The sequence below is a fragment of the Mastigoproctus giganteus genome, chromosome 12 (assembly GCF_048544385.1).
Source record: "Mastigoproctus giganteus isolate SK-2022 chromosome 12, ASM4854438v1, whole genome shotgun sequence".
Classification (NCBI taxonomy): domain Eukaryota; kingdom Metazoa; phylum Arthropoda; class Arachnida; order Uropygi; family Thelyphonidae; genus Mastigoproctus; species Mastigoproctus giganteus.
The window spans coordinates 48,180,054-48,201,793 of record NC_143586.1 but is presented as its reverse complement, the minus strand read 5'-3'; the positions used below and the strand labels follow the sequence as shown (position 1 = coordinate 48,201,793).

Here is a 21,740-nt window from a genome sequence, read left to right as displayed (position 1 = left end):
TTATATTCATAGTTACGATACTTAGTTTAAAGTTTAACTTGATAGAGATTTTGTGGGTATTACTTAGTATCGGTAACGGTATCAAATCCACGTGTTACAAATTGCAGCTCCGTTGAACGAGAGGTTTTTAATCGTATTTAGCCGATTTATTAACCAATTGTTATATCAAATTATTATCTATAAGTAGCTATAGACCTAGTCAGGATCCTTAGTTTATTCTAAATTGAGACAGCGAGATTTGGAAGTTAATCAATACTTAAGAGTCCGTAGAAGTACCGTTCGTAATTACCGTCATTGTAACACGATACAGCATATCCGGAATTCGATAGCATTAGCTTTGTATAGTATAGTGCATAATATAATATTGTCAATTAATCAGTAAATCTATTAATATTGTTAAACTTCATTGTCAATTAAATTGTACTTTTAACTATATATATATAACGACTTAGAGTACAAACGTAACAAATAATTAATACATAACTTGATACAGAAGTTATATAAAGGGAACTCGTAGATAACACTCGATACTGAAAAATAAATATAGCGTTATAACTGTGTTAGGATACAAGTTTAAGGTTTTAATTTTGTTCTGAAATTGTAATTTTATTGACATTAAATCGAAATCATGACTCAAACCAGAGCAGCAAAGCAAAAGGCTCAAGCTAATGGGAGTGCTGTGGCTCAGGGGAGAACTGAGGGGGGGCAGTTGCCCTCTGAATCACAGCCTTTTAAGATGCACTGTTTGCTTGATGTTTGTGGAGCAATCGGGTACGGGACATGATACTGCCATGGGGGATGTCTTTGTGTGTGCACGATGCAAGGAGTGCAAGGAAATTAGGCGGCAACTCAGCGTTGTTATGGGCCTATATGAGATCTTGAAGGACAGGGTGGATGCCCTCGAAGGAAATAAATTGAGGGGCCCATCGAGCTTTCAGCTGCCCACATCAACGCCAGAGCTTGCACTTGGTCATCTTGCAACACAGAGGCAGCCCCCAAGGCAGAATGCGCTGGTCCCACAGGAACTAGTAGTTGTTGGTGACTCTATTGTCAGGGAAACGGGGAACATGCTTTGTAAAAAGGATGGGTGGAACAGGACCAGGGTATGTCTGCCAGGGGCAAAGGTTGATGACGTTGTAGAGCGGATATCATCTTTTAAGGGCAGAAAAGGTGATATTGTTGTACACGTTGGCACTAATGATATTAAGAGTAGGAGACCAGCGGAATTACTTAACAAGTACAGGTCACTGTTGAAAAAAAGCCGTGAAATAGGGTTGAATTTGAAAGTGTCTGCAATTCTGCCCAGACACGATAGGAGGGAGTATATGATGAGAGCCTTGTCGATCAATTCGGCCCTGGAAAGATTGTGCAAGGCTCAAGGGGTAGAATTTTTTTCAGCCTGGACTGTACTTGTTAACAGGAGAGATTGCTTCTACAGGGATGGGATACACTTAAATAGAAAGGGTGCAAGAATATTTGCTGATGCTATCGAGGCAGTGTTAGGTGGGTCGGAAAACTGCTAGCTTGGGGGGAGACAAAGACAAATAGATTGACAGTAGCCACTGGCAGAGGTGAAAGAGATTCTTGCACTGCTTCTATTGGAATGAGCAGAAGCCTGAAAAACAATATGCAGGATATTTCAGAGACTGCTGGAAGTCATTGCGGTACAAGTAAACACATGGGTTGTGTTAGGGTAGCTAAGAATAGAAACAGGTGCATGTATACTTGCGTGTACACCAATGCTAGGAGTTTAGTAAATAAATTTGATGAATTTGAGGTTTTGCTCAAAACATTAAAAGCCGGTATTTGTTGGGATATCAGAGACATGGTGTCACACAGATATAAGGAATGCAGAACTGGAATTTGGGGAGTACAACGTCAACAGAAAGGATTGACAGGGAGGAGGGGCTATGCTAGTAGTTAAAAAGCACATAAAATCCAAGGAAGTGAAGCCAGTCAACATCGATGGACATGGCAGTGTCGAGTCAGTTTGGTGTGACATAAGCATGGGTAAATCAAAATTGAGAGGAGTGTGCTATAGGCCTAATGACTCTGATGAGTATAATACGATACTGTACAGGGAAATAGAATGGGCCAGTAAATCAGAGAGTCTTATAATGGGAGATTTTAATTTCCCAGATATTGACTGGAATTTGTGGGTTGGTCACTCACACACTAGCAAGGCTTTTGTGGATTTATTGGATGATTGTTTTCTACACCAGCATGTTCGGGAGGCAACTAGAGGGAGTAATACTCTTGATCTGATTATCAGTAGTGATTCTTCATGCATTAAGAATCTGCAGATAAAGGAACCACTAGGTGGCAGTGATCACAGTGTGCTGAAGTGGGATTTACTCAAGGAGGTAACTACCATCAGAGGTAAAGGGAAGGGTTTTCGCTTTCGTAAAGGCGACTATGATGGGCTGAGACAGTATTTAAATTCTATACAGTGGGACCAACTGATGATGTTACCAACAGCAAATTCAAAATGGGAAGCATTCAAGGAACTAATCTTGGAAGCTACCAGGCTTTACATACCAACCAAGAAATATTGTTCAAGGTTCAGGCCTAAATGGTTGTCAGATGAAATAATGAGACATATGGCAGAGAAGAAAAATGCATGGGATACATACAAATTAATGGGTGACATGGAAGCCTATGATAGATATAAGTTGGTCTGTAACCAAGTCACAAAGGAGATTAGGCAGGCAAAGGCAGATTATGAGAAATCCTTGGCAAAGGATGCAAAGAAAAACAGAAAATAGTTCTTTACCTATTTAAACTCAAGAAGGAAAGGGATGAATCAGATTGGTCCACTGGATGTTGATGGTTCAACAGTTGAGGATCCTGCTCAGGTGGCTAACAATCTAAACGAGTATTTTGCATCTACATTCACACGAGGAGTTATTCAGGAAGGGGAATGTCGTAGGTGAAGTAAACATTGGCAGTGAGCTAGATGATTTTCTAATAACTGAGAGGAAAGTGGAGGAGAAATTGTTGAGGATAAACATAAAAAAGGCACCCAGGGTGGATGGGATCTATCCAGTTATATTAAAGGAGGCAGCAAAGGAAGTAAGCAAACCCCTGGCCATAATTATGAGAGCTTCTTTGGACTCAGGGGAGGTACCCATAGACTGGAGATGTGCAAATGTAACCCCAATTCACAAAGGAATATCAAAGGCTGGCACAAGTAATTATAGACCTGTTAGTTTAACTTCGGTTCCAGGAAAATTAATGGAGGCACTGGTTAAAGAAGCACTGCAGGATCATCTGGACAAGAATTCAGTTATAGCTCAGACACAGCATGGTTTTGTTAAGGGCAGGTCTTGTCTGACCAATTTGATTGGATACTATGATGTAGTCACAAAATAACTGGATGCAGGGAATAACTTTGATATTATATATTTGGATCTTAGAAAGGCTTTTGATACTGTTGCGCATGGAAGACTGCTGCACAAATTGGAGCAGTGTGGCATTGGAGGCAAATTGCTGCTATGGATAAAGGGATGGTTGAGTGGCAGAAGACAGAGAGTGGTAATCAATGGACACTGCTCAACGTGGACTAATGTTATTAGTGGAGTTCCTCAGGGTTCAGTGTTGGGTCCATTGTTGTTTTCTGTATTTATAAATGATATAGATGATGGTATATCAAGCTTAATGTCCAAGTTTGCAGACGATACAAAGGTTGGCAGGGTTGTTAAGGACATTACTGATGCTATGCTGCTGCAACAGGATCTGGAAAGGTTAAGCAGATGGGCTGAGAGGTGGCAAATGAAGTTTAACATTGACAAATGTAAAGTACTACATATGGGAAACAGCAACCCCAGAGCAACGTATCAACTCTGTGGTACTACACTGACAGCGGTAGAGAATGAAAATGACCTGGGGGTAATTGTTCAGGCAGATATGAAGTTCTCTGAGCAGTGCAGACGAGCTGCAAGAGTAGCTCATGGTGTCTTGTCAATGATATACAGGAATTTTTCTAGCAGGGATAGGGATGTGATTATTCCCTTGTATAAGGCATTGGTCAGGCCACACCTTGAGTACGTATACAGGTCTGGAGGCCTCATTTCAAGAAGGATGTAGAGCTGCTGGAACGAGTACAGAGAAGGGCAAAAAGATTAGTGAATGGAACAAAGGGGTGCACTTGCGAAGAAAGGCTTAATTTTGCAAATTACAGAGTCTGGAGACTAGGCATCGGCGAGGTGATCTGATAGAGGTGTATAAGGCTTTGAATGGCTTGAGCATGCTGAATGCCGATGGGATTCTTCCTCTTGCTCAGAATAATCACCTGAGAGGGCATAAATTCAAATTGAGGAAGGACGAATGTCGGATTGATGTGCGTAAATTTGCCTTTAGCCAGCGGGCAGTTGGTTTGTGGAATAGACTTCCATCACTTGTTGTTGAAGTTGATAGCCTAAACAAATTTAAGGCTCAGCTGGACAAGTATTTCGAACGAACAGAGGGGTGAAATTGGAGTAGTGGGTGTGCTTTTTTTTTGGCTGATGCTGAATAAGCTTGCTTTCTTGCATCATATGCCTCTACTAATGCTAATGCTAATCTCATTGAATTTGCGATAATGCTGATAGCTGGAATTGTGTGGGTTTTTGCGTCATAATGGTGAAATGTGTTTCTCCTTCCATGAAATCTTCAATCATATAAAAAAACATAAGTTTTTAGAATCTTGTCTCCATTCATATTTTTTAAGCTTCGTAAAGTTGTTACTCCATATCTCCCTTGCGTGTATCGTATTAGTTGCAATTTGTGCATAATGTGTTCTTTTTTATTGATTGCTTATCTTTTTTACTGTTTTAAATTTTACAACCCAAAAAAAGAGTCAGGGAACAGAAATATCAATTAGTTAGTATGTATATATTACAGTATTAATTAAGCTATGTACATAAGGGTAAATTTATTTTTATTTTGCTAACCTGAGGAAAATATTCTGCTTTTCACGTATAATTTAATTTTGTTAATTGGTAAGGTAAGGTTATGTTAAAATTCAATTCACAATCACAGGCACTTACTACATATCATATAATGAGCGGTATTTTATTATGGAGAGTCCATCATAAAGTGATTTGACCATACTGTGAACCAATCATAAAGCAGGGGTCCACTGTATTATGTTACACATTATGACTAGATTACAGTCTTGTGCAACTCGAACTATCTCTTCTTCTGAAATATTTAACAGGTCCCATTCAGTTATTGCCCCCATGGAGGAGTTGGGAGTGGTATGCGGAGTGACTGTGACTCCACTTAATGAAAGTTAGCTTTAATAGCTGCTTGGAACTTGGAATGTCTAGGTTGTGTTGTCTCTATTAGATATCCCAATTGAGTTTTCAAGACACCTTTGATTAACATATGGAGAGAGAGAGGTCATGGCCAATTCGGTGTACATTTCATCGAAAGCACTATGGCTCTATGGTGGATAGTCCATTTTGTGCTCCTCTTGGACCTGGGGGGGTTAGCTTTACCACCCCAGTTTCTGGTCCCCCACCAGTCTGGTTCCTGGTGGGGGACCAGAAACTGGGTTGGTGGGGGTAGCAGTACTGGTGGCAGGAACAGTACTGCTAGAGTGACCAAACAATATAAAGTTAGTTACCAGTAATAAAAGGATAGAAAAAAGAAAGGTTGCTTTTCTGTCTGAAATTAGCTTACAACTTGCAAGACAAAATACCTTAATTAGCTTAAAGGAAAGAAAAACACTTTTGAAACTAAATATGAACTGTAGTTTGGAGAAATTGCTTTTCAAATTGCACAAAGTTGCTTGATGACTATAACGCTTGGCACCTAGGCCCAATTCTTTGACTAGCCAATTGCCTATCGACTTGGCCCTATTGTTAGACTACTGATACAAAGGTTTAAAAAGCTAAGTCACAGATAGATCGCCGATTAAGGTTTATTTTTTAATTGAATTAATATATTCCTATCCTTTAGGCCTTGCAAATTCTTTGGTTTCTATAATTTTGGCTTTCTTTTTTAAATTTAAATCTTAACCCTCCTTGTACATTACTAAATTCCCAACTATTAATTTATACTTGATTTTTTTTTGATTTTTTGCAATTTTTTATATTTCCTATTCTCTTATCTTTTATTTCCTTCTTTTTTCATCCTTCATATTTTCCTATTAACTTCTAGGTTTGGCACCTAGCTACTAAACAACACATCCTTTCTTCAATGTACTTTTATTCTTAAATTAATATATATTTCACTTTACATCCTTAAGCTGCTCTGTGATTATAGATATATAGAGGCTGCCGTAGCCTAGTGGTCAGGCGCGCGGGTGCATAAGTACACGTGCCTTGAGTGACGGGTTTCAAGCCCGTGACTGCTGAATACGGTGCTGTTTCTTGTATTCTGTCTATCTTGTGAACTCCTGACCGTTTGGTCGTCCCGGATTTTAAACAGAAAAAAAAAAAAAAAAAGAATAATAATTTCTACATACCATGTTTTATTTTAAACTTTCATATGCGTCAATAGGATAGATGCATATGAAATACCACAGATGTTTTATCTTTCTACTTAGCTCTAAGTATGTAGTAGTAGTGGCATGTGATGCAAGAAAGCAAGTGTATGCAGCATCAGCCAAAAAAAAAAAAAAAAAACACACCATTCCCTCCAAATGCCTGTCCAGTTGCTCCTTAAATTTATTTAACCTATCAACTTCCATAATGACATATGGAAGTTTGTTCCAGCAATTAACCACCCGCTTGGCTAAAGGCAAATTTCCACACATCTATTCTACATCTGTCTTTCTTAATTTGAATTTATACCCCCTTAGGTTCGTAATCTGAACAAGTGGAAGGATCCCACCAGAATTCAGCGTGCTCAACCCATTCAAGGCCTTATAGACCTCAATCAGATCACCGCGCAGGTGCCTAGTCTCCAGCCACTGCAATTTGCAGAACTTAAGCCTCTCTTGGTAAGAGGATCCCTTCATTCCCCTCACCAATCTTGTTGCCATTCTCTGTACACGTTCAAGCAAATCTACATCCTTCCTTCCTAAAATGAGGCCTCCAGACCCGTACGCAGTACTCAAGGCATGGCTGACCATTGCCTTATACAGAGGAAGGATCACCTCCTTTTCCCTACTAGCAAAATTCCTATATATCATTGACAAAACCCCATGACCTGCCCTGGCAACCTGTCTGCAAAGCTCAGAAAACTTCATATCTGACTGCACAATTACTCCCAGGTCTTTTTCATTTTCTACCACCTTAAGTGCAGTACCACACAGTTGGTACGTTTCTCTGGGGTTACTTCTACCCATATGCAGTACTTTGCATTTGTCAAGGTTAAACTTCAGTTGCCACTTCTTAGCCCATCTGCCCAAATTATCTAGATCCTGTTACAGTAGCACACTGCCATAACTGTCATTAACAACCCTGCCAAACCTTCATCAATATCATTGATAAATATACAAAACAATAGTGGACCCAACACCGAACCCTGTGGGACTCCACTAATAACATTAGTCCACGAAGAGCAGCACCCAATAATTACCACCCTCTGTCTTCTCCCACTCAACCATCCTTTTATCCATTGTAGCAACTTACCCTTAATACCATTCTCCTCCAATTTGTACAGTAGTCTTACATGCGCAACAGTGTCAAAAGCTTTCCTGAAATCCAAATATATGATATCAAAATTATTTTTTGCATCCAGTTCCTTTGTAACCATATCATAATATCCTATCAAATTTGTTCAAATTTTAATAACTCCTCATGTGTGAATGTAGATGCAAAATACTCATTCAGTTAGTTTGCTATGTGAGCAGGATCATCATCAACAGTCGAACCATCGATATCAAGTGGACCAATCAGATTCATCCCCTTCCTTTTAGAGTTTATATAAGTAAAGAAATTCTTGCTGTTTTTCTTAGCATCTTTTGCCAAAGATTTCTCGTAATCTGCCTGCGCCCGCCTAACCTCCTTTGTGACCTGATTACAGACTAGCTTATACTGCCATAGGCTTCTGAGTCGCTTGATAATTTATATGCATCCCATGCATTTTTCTTCTCTGTCACGAGTCTCATCAGTTCATTTGATAACCATTTAGGCCTAAACCTTGAACAATATTTCTTAATAGGTATGAAACTTTTAATAGCATCCTCGATTAATTCCTTGAATGCTTCCCACTTGGAATTTACTGTTGGTATCATCGTCAGTTGAATATATGTATATAGTGATATAAAAAAAATTAAGTTAAAGAAAGAAAATGAGGGAGACAGAGAGTGAAGATAACTAATAAAATAGGCATAACAAGAAATATATAATTAAAAAATTAATAAAATAAGGATGTCGCCACACAACTTGCAAAACCTGCCTCTTATCAGGTGCCAAAGGCCAGGACTGCAAGCAAAATAGCAACATTTATCTTCATTTCTAATGTAAATCACAAGACAAAGAGTAAAAAGCATAAACATAAATAAAAATCAGAATAAAATTAGGCTAAGAAAATAAAAATTACAAGAATTAAAAGAGGTTTATTAGAAAATGGCTTGTGTTGACATATGAAGACAAGAAATTAAAACTGGAATTGATAACTGAAATTTCTAGAAACATAACATAGTCTAATACTAGTTAAGGTAAAGAGATTTGAAAACAGTTAAAAGCAAATAGCAGAGAGAGAGAGAGAGAGAGACTTGAGATAACATTTAGGCAAAGCTACAAGCAACAGTTTGCAGTAAAAACTAAATAAAATTAAATATAAACCTAAACATCAGCAGCAAATGGAAATAACTCCAGAAATTTCTACATTCTGGTTGAAAATTTATTTCCAGGTGCTGCTAATGTTTAGTTTTTTTATTTATATTTCATTTTTACTGCAAGCTGGTGCCTGTAACTTTGCCTAAGTTTTATCTGAAGTCTCTTGCTCTCGCTTATGGCTATTTGCTTTTAACTATATTTTCAAATCTCTTTACCTTAACTATTATTAGGCTAATATGTAATGTCTCTAGAAATTTCGGTACACATACACACACTTTTATTTATGTTTATGCTTTTTACTCTTTGGATTGTGGTTTACATTAGACACATTTCACTATTTTGCTTGCAGTCTGGCCAATGGAAAACAGGCCTTGTGCTTCGGGTTGCATACCACACAAGTTTATAGCGACAACTAACTAACTGGTTAAAATAAATTTATTAAAATAAATAAATGATATATATATAAAATACTAAAACAGAAATAAAATATTATTTCTGGGGGGGGGGGGGTCAAATTTTTCCATGCTTCAATCTTTCACAACGAATAAATCATCTGCAGTCCTCCTTTCCCATTCTGCTCAACCTTTTAATTCTGTTTTTTTTGTGTTGCATGGTAAATGAATTATTTATAAAAAGTGGAACTGCAAACCATAAAATTACCTGAGAACCAACACACATTGAGGGCAACCCACAGGTACCTAACCCAATGCAGGATTTTACACTGCCCTATCATTAATATCTGGATGTAACTCACTTGACCGGTCACATACCCAAGCACCATGTGCCAGACAACTTTAAATACATGCATAGGCCTTCAAGGAGACATTAATACGATTGTGCATTAGCATTAGTAGAGGCATATGATGCAAAAAAGCAAGCTTATGCAGCATCAGCCAAAAAAAAAAAAAAAAAAAAAAACACACACACACTTCCACTTCACCCCTCCGTTCGTTCGAAATACCTGTCCAGCTGGGCCTTAGATTTATTTGGGCTATCAACTTCCACAACAAGGGATGGAAGTCTGTTCCACCAACCAACTGCCCAGTGGCTAAAGGCAAATTTCCACACATCTATCCTACATCTGTCTTTCCTCAATTTGAATTTATGCCCTCTCAGGTGATTATTCTGAGCAAGAGGCAGAATCCCATCAGCATTGAGCATGCTCAAACCATTCAAGGCTTTATACACCTCAATCAGATCACCTCGCAGGTGCCTAGTCTCCAGACACTGTAATTTGCAAAATTTAAGCCTTTCGTCGTAAGAGCAACCCTTTGTTCCATTCACTAATCTTGTTGCCCTTCTCTGTACTCGTTCCAGCAGCTCTACATCCTTCTTGAAATGAGGCCTCCAGACCTGTATACAGTACTCAAGGTGTGGCCTGACCATTGCCTTATACAAGGGAATAATCACCTCCTTATCCCTGCTAGAAAAATTCCTGTATATCATTGAATGCAAGATGCCATGATCAATGGAGTAAGATTTTCAGCACAGAATGATAATAAGGCGCCACATACACAATTGGTCTGTACATGTCATTTCAACTGCACCGAAGATTCCTATGTCAATGATTTGTATTGTGATCTGCAAATGGAAGTGGACTAGTGTTGAAACTGTCACAATACAACCCAGAAAACTTCCGAAGTTGGCAGAAAGTGATGCCCTGCAAATAACAGCTAAGCCCAAAACAATCAAAAAATCACAAACTTTTAGTATTTGTAGTGGCAAATGATGCAAGAAAGCAAGCTTATACAGCATCAGCCAAAAAAAAAAAAAAAAAATCCCATATCCCCTGTCCTTTTCTTACCCTTGACTGGAGTTATTTCTTAGAACAATACATCAATACACTACGATCACTGCCACTAGCCGTACCTGATTCTTAATGCATAATGAATCACTGCTGATAATCAGACCTAGAAACAATAAGGCTTGATGCATCCTTTGTTCAGTAGGATTAATACTAATTGCTAAATCTGCATTTATGGCATTACATGTACTAAATTTAGTCAACTGAAATCTTGTTTTCATTTGACACATCCTGGTGATTCAAACCTTGCAAATGGACTTAACATCCTACAAGTATATCATATTTGAACAGCATCAATATGCAGGAATAAACAGATTTCATGAAGCAGGTATGCTAAATATTCATAATGATAAGCAAAGGAGGTGAATTCATACAGTTTAGAGAAAACAAGCTATAGACCTAACATGCTAAACAATATATTAACACACGTGAAATACATTTAAATTGTCAGATCACAAAACAATTTCATAAAAGAAACTTACTTTCACCTGAAAACTGCAAGTACCTGCTCTAACTGCAGCCTCATCTGCTTGCCACTGATGAGGTTTACTACATTCTGGTACATGATCCTTTTTCTTTCGAAAACTCTCTCTTAAACTCCTCCTTAAACGGTCCATCACTATAAAGAAAAGTTGTTTAATCCAAAATCTTAATCCAAGCAATAGTTATATCTCTATCTGAAAATAAAATAATGAACAAATGAAACAACTTTTAATCTGTTGAATTGTTTTCTTGCAAGTAGTAAAGCAATTACAGCCGTGAATTATCAGTATATGAGATTATTATTATTAGCTATATGGTGCAAGGAAGCCTGAGGCTTATGCTGCACCAGCCAAAAAAATAAAAAATTCCCGAGTCACCCTGAGAGAGAGAAAAGTAAAAGGGAATCGCCAAGAAAGAAGAATGATGATATTCAGCTCAGGACCCTGGTGTGCCAAGCCCATACCAGATGTGAGCCCCTGGGGTTCTGTAAACTGTGAATATCATATAGCTATTTTGTATTTTCACCTCCCCCTCCCAACAATTCAAAATGTCCATTGCTTACATCTTCACTATTTCATTTTCTGGCTAACCATTAGTGATGCTTAAGTTTCCTTTATTTAACTCTCACATTTAATGTTTGCTACCAGCATAAAGTTGCACAAAAATAAAATTTCATAGTTTCAACTTCAAGGTTAACTTAAAAAGTAGTGACAGGGCGCCTCCGTAGCCAGGTGGGAAGGAGCAGCAGTGCGTAACACACGCTTCTTGATTAGACCGGGGTTTGATCCCATCACCACCAAATACGGAGGATGCGGAAAGGTCAGTTAATGACCACTGCATATTCCTGGAGCAATATGGCCTTAGTTGCTAATGCTCCTAAAATCCAAATAACAACAAACAAACAAGTAGTGACAGGCATTGTACCAGGAATGCCAGGCAAAGCTTGCTCCATGAGGGGCTAAAACACTATTTAGGTTGCAGTCCCATCTGTGAGTCAAGTGAAAGAAGTCAGATTCTTGGCAAAGTTCAGGCATTCTGCAACAACCAAATCCTCTGCTTGCACCTTCATGATGGTGTTGGTAACCCTGGATATACTTCCAAGTGTAAGGTTTGAAACAATGCACCTATTATACTAGAGTGGATCACCCAAGTGTGAACCAACATAAGCAACGGGATCGAGGTGTAGCATGACATCTACAATACACATTGGCAATACCAGGTGGTGCGACTCATCATCAGTGCAATACCAACACTTTGCTTATTGAGGGCTTGAAGCAGTGAAACCCATGTTTAGTCTCCAGGGTAAAGCTCTGGCAACCTGTATCTCAAAAGATATCTTGTATGATATCTTTTGAGAATAAGACAGGCATGTGGCACGATTCAACATACATTTTGAGGATACAGCTTTAAAATGGTATCTACAGGCCAGTTGCTAGATAGTGCACTGGACTAAACCTATTAATAATTCACTAGGAAGCATCCAGATCGGCTAGTGTATAATCTCACTGCCACTATTCTGTCAGCTAGTGACTTGAGGGAATATTAGTTGCAGGGATTCAGGGTTGGGCAAAGGGGCATATGCCCCCCCCCATCCAAAAATTTGAAATTAAAGAAAAAGAATGCAGGAAGCATTCTAAAAAAAAAACAAAAAACTCAAAAGCATGGTCACCATGCTTCCCTTACGATGATACCTGGACCTGGTCGCTGTGCTCCCCTTTACAATGATAACTAGATATGCCACCGATTAGCTGCATGTGTGTGTGTGTGCGCGCGCATACATGGGAGGCACTGTTGAGGCCACATTATGTCAAGGAGTTGGGTATATCCTCGCTGTGTGTATGCTATAGCGAAAAATTTCATTATTCACATGTTTCTCTTTATTGACTTTATGTATCATGAAGAGTCAAACTAAAAGAACAAACATCTGCAAAGAAAGTTCTAAACCTCCCAAAATCTTCATTCATTTCACAAATATACATGATCTCAGTTACAATCTAAATGATGTCTACTTCCACCTACAATCTGCCAATCCCCAGTAACTTTTTCTAAAAGAATCTTAATTACCGATTGCCCCAACTAGCATTTGTCTTGGTTGCTCTAATTATTCACTCTGATTCTTTTTCCTTTAAAGCTAATACTTGTTCATTTTTTGACAGAGATTTCTTAATTGGGAGTCTCTTCCTTTTAATCTCCAGTGGCTTACTCTACCCCATTCTGTTAAATTCATTCAATGCCTCTACTGTTCTCCCAACTCTACTATCACTCAGAACTTCAATTTCCCTTCTTTGAAACTACTTTCTTCAATCTAACTTTGCTAACAGTAAGATAATTTTCCTTGATGATTTTAATGTTCACAACTCCAGCTGGCTTCAATTTTCTAGTACTATGGACCCAGCTGCTTAAGAAGCTGAGGCTTTTGCAATTCCTAATGACCTTACAAAACATGTTTGTTTGCCCATCAGAATACCAAATAATCCTAACTGTACACTCAATCTTTACTTCTCCAACAACCCTTCAAATACACAGTTTGAAGGTTTGATCATTTTATCCAAACTATATATACATACATATAAACATTTTGAGAGGGGATCTATGTTTAATATATATGCTATCATACCAAAGCCATGGGACACTAGAGTTAAGAACAAATCCTGTGTGTATTCAAAAGAAAGTGTTGGTCAAACTTTGGTCATAACTGATTCGATGCATTGTGGAAGAGTGTACATCTTTTCTTAATAAAAAGTTTAGTATTTTGCTCCATTCCTACCTTAGAGCATTCATGAGCTCCACTAATGAAATGGCATGTCTTGGCCTCATCTTAATTCTGCATACAATTCAAACCAAAGATGTGCAATTGTGATAATGTGGAGCTCTGTGCTGGTCAATGCAATGTTCTAACATTATTCTCATAAAACCATGTACAGACACTCCACGACTTACATAAGGGTTGTGTTCTGCGTAACCCTATGTGTTGGAATTTCCCTAAATGCTTATGCAGCACTCACAAATTTGAACGAAGCAAAAAAAAGAAAATGTTCAACGAACATGTAAATATAATTATTTATTCAAATTTTTTTATCTCATATGTAGGAAAAATTACAAAAGTGTACAAAATTACAAAAATTTCAAAATTATAAAAAGAGAGAGGAGACAGGCACAACGTTAGCAAGTTTTACCTTTTGAGCATCGTTGCCAGAATTAACTCTCCAGCTGATAAGCACCCACTTCTTGATTAGACCGGGGTTCGAGCCCATGACCACCAAATACGGAGGATGCGGAAAGGTCAGGGAATGACCACCGCATATCCCCGAAGCAATATGGCCTTAGTTGCTAATGCTCCTAAAAACCAAATAACAAACAACAACAAATAGTATTCACTGTTGAAGCAGCGAGACCTAATTCCGTGCAATAGATAACAAACTTTGTTCTGCTTCATACTTCTTAATTAATCATCTTCATTTCTAAACCAATTTTGTGTTTAGTTTCCTAAGACTGCCAGCACTTGCACCTTCCGCTGATCCCTTTCCCTTCACCATTGTAATAAGTAAATAGGAATGAAGAGAAGATTCTGAAAATTTGTTTTTTATATGATTGAAGATTTCAGCGAAGGGTTATTTGGTTTTTAGGAGCATTAGCAACTAAGGCCATATTGCTTCGGGGATATGCGGTGGTCATTCCCTGACCTTGCTACGCACTGCTGCTCCTTCCTACCTGGCTATGGAGGCGCCATCAGTGAAGGGGAACTCATTTCACCATAATGTAAAAACCCACACAAATCCAGTTATCAGTATCATCACAAATGCAATAAGATGGAGTTTACTACCCGTTTATAATAGATTGCACTAACAGAAAAGCCCAATAAACCGGAAAATGCAAATTGTTTTATGGTAGTGACCTCCAGAAATGTGTTTTAGAAAAATATCACAAAGGCATTCAAAATTGATTCTTATAACGGAACATATGATAATGATAAAAGTGTAGTGCAGTTTTCATTACAAAAATGATCTTTTAGAGAGATAAATAGCTTAGTTATATAGTGAAAACAATGTGTTATTAGGTTCACATTACGATATCTCCATTTATTCCTACGGGATACAAAATACGTTTCCACGATTTTTTTTTTTGATTTTTTTTAAGTTTGCCCTGGCCGGCAAAAATTTACATAAAGTCGAATTTCCATAAGTCGAGTGTTACGTAAACCGGGGAGTGGCTGAATTTACAATCCTTGCACTGCGACAAAGGGCACTGTTGTGTTGGAAGGTATAACAACCATTTCCATAAAATTGGTAAAATGGAAGACACACAGAAATGTTCAGCTGATATAAGCAGCAACACTGATTGCCCTATGCGGCACTGTGACCAGGAGACCCAGTCCATACCATGGGAAACAGCCCCAGACCATAACTACTCCCAATTTCATCAGAATGTATGAGCTAGTAGCATGACTTGTCATCTATAGGAACCATTATTTCTCTACTATAATAGATTATGTTTCTGCAACATAATGTATTTCTATACCATACCAATAAAAAATATTTCTGTAACATGTCAATTGAAGGAACACATTTGGTTTTGTTATTACAGGCTTATGGGCTGCAACTCTTCCATGAAATTTATGACAAGTAGCTTACATAGTGTCATAGAAACACCGGCAGGTTTGCTTGTGGCTACACAAAGCTCCAGATTCTTTAGGGTCCAATGATGATATGAGATAAGACACAGTAACAGCGCCGACCGGGCTAGCCGAGTGGGTAAAGTACCTGCCCGGCAACCCAAAGGTCGCGGGTTCGATTCCCGCCTCGGGCTTGGATCAAAGTACTGCAAAAACCTTGAGAGGTGCAATATGGCCACAGAAGCTGATGCGCCAACAACTACCAAATCAAAAAAAAAAAAAAAAAACAGTAACAGCTGTCTCAAGGCCCAGTAAGCTCCTGTTGTCAGCATTTTAATTGAACATTAAATATGACATTACCTCCAGACTTCCATTTCCTCATCATATTGCCAACTGTTGACTTCAATATGGGGATGCTATTCCCGAGTAATAGCATCCCCACATTAAATCGAATACTCATCCAACCATTCTGCAAGTCTTAGTTCTTTTTGTGTGCTCATCATTCGGTGTAAACATTTAAAATAAATACCAAACTAACTGCTTTTCACATTTTGTAGACTAAAATATGTACACATTTTAGTTACACAATTTCCTTCATTTAGAAGAGCACCATAACTTCTGGTAGGGTAGCATAGATAAATCAAGTAATGTAAATAAAGGGGAAAGTTAGGTGGTACTAGACAGCAATGGCTTACTGTTTTTATGTCTCTCTCTCTCTCTCTCTCTCTCTCTCTCTCTCTCTCTATATATATATATATATATATATATATCTATGAACATAGTATGAACGAGTAGGTGGTAACTAAGGGATGTGATATCAATCCTAGCTGACTTTGGTCCATGGTATAACCTAGTAGGGAAACATATAATTGTTATAGGCAAAATAAAATAAAACATTGCAAGGGTTAGCCCTCGATAAAGTCCTTTGTAATGTGTATCCACCAATCTATACTGCAATTGGCTTGACATGGGAATTTAGTAATTATCCTTATTTATTTGTTTTATTTTGCCTATAACAATTATATGTTTCCCTACTAGGTTATACCATGGACCAAAGTCAGCTAGGATTGATATCACATCCCTTAGTTACCACCTACTCGTTCATACTATGTTCATAGTTATTAAGACTGATGTAATGTTTTATCTAGACATTGATGGCATTAATCAGCTCTTCTCACCTTTATTAGGTCCTTGATTTTTTGGTTTTTGCTATAGTTTCCACTGTTTGCATCACCTTCACAATTGAATATTTTACCTTTCAACTGTTAACTATTTGCCATATCTACTATATATATATATCCATATATATATCCAATATTTAATTTAATAAAATAAAACATAAGCCAGTAGTATGGCAAAAACTGTAGAGCGAAAATTAACATAAAAATAACCCAAATAAACAAACAAATGAAAAAAGATAGACATAATAGTAGCCCGATAACCCTTGTATAATTTCGAGTTTTAAATCCAATTAATAAATTCATTTTATTATAATTTAACTTTCGTCAACATTTAATATAATTCAATAGTAATGGGTCGATATGCTAATTTAGCAATGCCTGTGTCGCCATCTATTTTCCTTTTTCTTTTATATAAGCTGATTCAGCTTACAGTATGTCAGTGGTGTGGCTCTGCTCTAGAGTGCTGTCTGTTTTATAGTTTGTTTTTCGCTGCATAAGGACCACCGCCATGCAAATCCTCTGCACTGGTGGATCGATCGGAGGAGGGAGGGTGAATTGGTACTTCGATCTTTTTACCATGGCGACGATTTGTATAGCGATTGAAATGCAGCGATTCCATGACCATTATTGGCCTCGTGGTCCTCTGTCGATATGGGGCATAATGGTCAGTCTATATTTATTTTCATTTATTTTGATTTTGTTATCGTTTGGTAGTTCCTTTAACCCTCTTTTGGTGATATTTCACGTCTTTCGGAACTGGTACCTCTCGGGGGGGGGGGGGGTACTGCTAAATTATTATATAATTGGCATTATCCTAAAATTTGTATAGTTTTTATTAATCGGATTTAAAACTCGAAATTATACAAGGGTTATCGGGCTACTATTATGTCTATCTTTTTTCGTTCGTTTGTTTATTTGGGTTATTTTTATGTTAATTTTCGCTCTACAGTTTTTGCCATACTACTGGCTTATGTTTTATTTTATTAAATTAAAATATTGGATGTACTTCAGCTTCATATGGAGGAATTGCATGTCGCTGCCTCTAATGAACGCCTAATTATTTATTTATTCACTTTATTATAATTTAATTTATGTTAATATTTAATATAATTCAATGATAGTATATATATACAAATATACATATACACACACACACACACACACACACACACACACACAGTACACACTGCCATTTTTTCTAGTACTAGTCGGTCTGCTCACCAACCAGGCATCAGCCTCGTCTCATAAATTCACACGACTTTATCAATTTGGATGCTGGTATTGAATCCCCCCCCCGTAATCATAATATGCAAGAAAAGTCTACTTGTTCTGAAAGAAAAAGTTCTGGCTCAATCTCAGCATATTTTACAGATTAGTTGAGCCTCATATTATGAAACAACTGCATGGCAAAAAATCTGGACAAAGCACTATAGTATAAACACTTCAATGCATCAATATCAGCTTCTAAAAGTCTCTCTTCTCCAAATCACAATAAGAACTTCATGGAACCATCAAATAAATCTAGAGATTTATCTAATCCTCCTGCAAGGATAAGCTGCTTACTTCGAAATTCTCATTCTGATATCTCCACTTCAGTAAGCACAAGATCTTAATGGTAAAAATCTAATGTATATTATGCTGGGCAATGCCACAATAGAACCTCCCCACTTATCAATACTCTCACCACTAGTACATCCATGGAAATTAAAATGCTACTCCAAAGTGTTCATAGCGTCTGCAATAAAATGAAAATATTAGAAACCATCCCAAGCCTTCAATTTGTATGTTAGTACCTCTAAGGATCAAAATGAATTTCTCATTCTAAACTTAGCTAATTACAACTCAGCCATTTGCTCAAGAACCAGGAAAAGAGGTGAAGGAACTATAATTCATTAAAAGGTGACTTAAAATTTAACAAAAAACATATGCCCATCATCTAGTTTTAAAGATGTTCATTTAAGATTGCAATTACAATGAATTTTTATGGATACCACTGGGTGTCTATCTTCCCCCAATTCAACTGATGATATCTGCTCAGAATTTGTAACTTGGACTTAAAAGGAATGCAAACAAAATCTGATTATTACTTTTGGGGATTTTAACATGTTAATTCTACTTCAAAAAAATTAAATGCTTCCATTCTTAATCAGCCAGTCACTCAATGGCCTTAAGACCCATTATTTTTTCTTTTACAAGAGGTACCAATATATTTGACTGAATTTATACTAATGAAATAGATGTTGCTGACCTATCTCTATACACTTCAGGTCAGATCATGGACCCATCTCCAAGTCTCTTTTTTGGCACATATATACTATTTTAAAAATTCCTCAAAAAGTATAAAAACATGTTACATATTTAAACCAAAAACAGTGTTCTACCCCATCTCTTAGATGTTGCATACAGCAAAACATTTTGCATCAAACCTTTAATCCTCATCAAACTTCTCTAAGGCATGGCAGACCTCAACAGTTATACATGACTCCTAAATTAAAACAAAAATATTTTAGAGCATAAAAATATTCCTCTTCTGAACACGATTATCAAATGCTTTCTCAACCTTGGAAAGAATTTAATAAACTTAAGAGAGGTACAATTTCAAATTATATAAATTCAAAAATTAAAACCGATTCAATAATTTATTCCAAGAGCAGTTTTTCCTTCCTGTTATGGTTTTGCTTAGATAATGGACTGAGCACATCACGAGGTTTTAACCAAATGATTGCTGTTCCTATTAATCTCAAGGATAATCCCTTTCCAATCAGTACTTTGAATTATATATATTTCTCCAAAGAAGACATGGTAAAAATTGCAATTAATTCCCTATTTCTGGAAGGCATTAAAGACAACACAGATAATTTCTTTCTTCATTATAAACATTTACCTGATATTCTAATTCACTTCTTCAAAACAGCTCTGTCAACTAACTTCTTTCCTCCTGAATTGGCCAAGTATAACCTGTTACTATTTCCAAAATGTAAAAATCCACAAAATCAAAAACACGTTTGTCCCATATCTATATTCTAATCCATTCTTAAACTACTTGAATGATGCATTTGTCCAATGTTATCTAAACAGACTTTCCTCTATATTATGATTACATTCATTATTAATCTCTGAATGATTGACAATCACAAATTTACTTATTACAAACTTTCTGATTTTTAATGCACTAAACTGCAAAAAACAAGCTGATATCACATACACTAACCTCAACCCTGCTTTCAATGTCATTTGCATAACAATGCTCTTGACCTTGTTGAAGGACTATTATAAGATCGTTTAGGCTTTCTTGAAAATCTCTATTCTAGGACCCTTATTAACCTGTCTAGATTGTTACAACAGCCTTCATTATTTCAGCTAGCATTGCTCAAGGCAATACATTATCTGCTTTTTTTCTTCTTTTTTTCCCAGCCTTACTGTTACTGTCATATGAATGTCCTTTCCTATGCATATGTCAAGATTATCATATCCTCTTGCAGCTGTAAAATCTCAAATTTTTTTTTTTTCCACACTTGAAGAGGTCTCCTATTTTAACTCTTTTAATCTCCCAATTACCTCTTCTAAATCTCACTGTCTAAATCTCTATTCCTCCTTATCAAAGTTCTAGAAGTTGTTGTGGTGGTGGTGTTTTCTGGCGCAAGGGCTGCTTAGGCCATATTGCGCCTGTTCTAGAAGTACTTTATGACTTCAAACTTACTTTTGCTCATCACTGCAACTATTTAGCCAATAAATTCACCAAGGCAATTTGGTCTCTAAAATAAGGGCTGTAACAAGTTCATTCCTCTAATTTAGTCACTAGGTTTAATCATTGTGGCTAAATGATTAAACCTAGCATTTTATATGCCACCTTCACCTGTTGTCTGGTATTGCTTTCTTCAAATAAGATTTATTCTCTTGAATATTAGTTTCTGTGCTGGACATTCTTTAAATCTAACTTTGAACCAGTGAGATCAAGAATATTCACTGTCAAATGCCTTGCCTATGAGCAATTTTGTATTTCAATTACAATGAACAATTTAGTCCTTTTTGCTACTCTATAATTCAGACAAAGATTACCTAGAACTGCTGACCCTCACTGGATGGAATATTCCCCACAGATCAATTAGAATTAAATCCTTCCTAACCCCAATCAATAAGACTTTGTACAGCAGAACCCACTTTTAAAAAATATCAACACCTTTAATGATACTTCGAAGATGTAAATACTCTCAATATTGATTTAACCAGTCAAATTACTAATAAGAAAACTCCTAGCTAAGTGTCAAGAAAATCTTTTTACAAAGGCATAAACAGCAGTCAAATAGACTAGCAAAACCTCCATCCACATTATTTGATCATGTTATATATTCCTAATAGTTTCAGTATATATTCATTATTTAGTAGTTAGTAAATTTAGTTTAATGCTTATAGTGTTTACCCCTTCTCACTGTTCATGGCTGTAACAGAGATTAGGAGGCACTGAGTGAGTACACTGGGAATGGTAGGAAGTGATTTACCAATATCGTCAAAAGAAGAGTTAGAAGAAAAGTAGGATGCTAGTAAGTCAGCTTTATCTTTGGCTGAAGTGGCAATAGAACCATCTAGTCTTGACAGAGGTGGGAACAGAGATGGGCAAAAGTTGTGGCCGATAGCTTTGGCAAGAGACCAGTAGACAAGTTTTCTATTCTTAGCCTGTTCAAAATCTAGTTTGGACTGATTAAAAACTGCTGTACAATTGTTGCGAGCTTTGGTATAAGCAGAAAATGAAGCTGGAGCTTTGAATACAAGCCGATTGTGATATTCAACATTCTTATCTTGAACAGCCTTAGCACAGGGGTGAGCAACCTCTGGCCCATGAATGTGCATAATCCAGTCCGCAGTCGTTTTCAATATATATATCATGAAATTATGCTTATTGTAATTTATTATATTTGCATTATTAAATTGTTTAACATTTTGATTGT

General features: G+C 37.1%; 1 protein-coding gene across 5 annotated transcripts in view; it reads right to left on the bottom strand.

Annotated features, from left to right (window-relative positions):
• Nucleotides 1-21,740, bottom strand: part of LOC150077021 (protein numb-like) — a 352,380-nt gene that overhangs the window by 60,571 nt on the left and 270,069 nt on the right. For all 5 annotated transcript variants that reach the window (XM_090386519.1, XM_090386521.1, XM_090386522.1 and 2 more), the window contains one exon: nucleotides 11,001-11,137. In XM_090386519.1, the coding sequence (XP_090242645.1) occupies nucleotides 11,001-11,137 (137 nt within the window). The remainder of the gene's footprint in view (nucleotides 1-11,000; nucleotides 11,138-21,740) is intronic.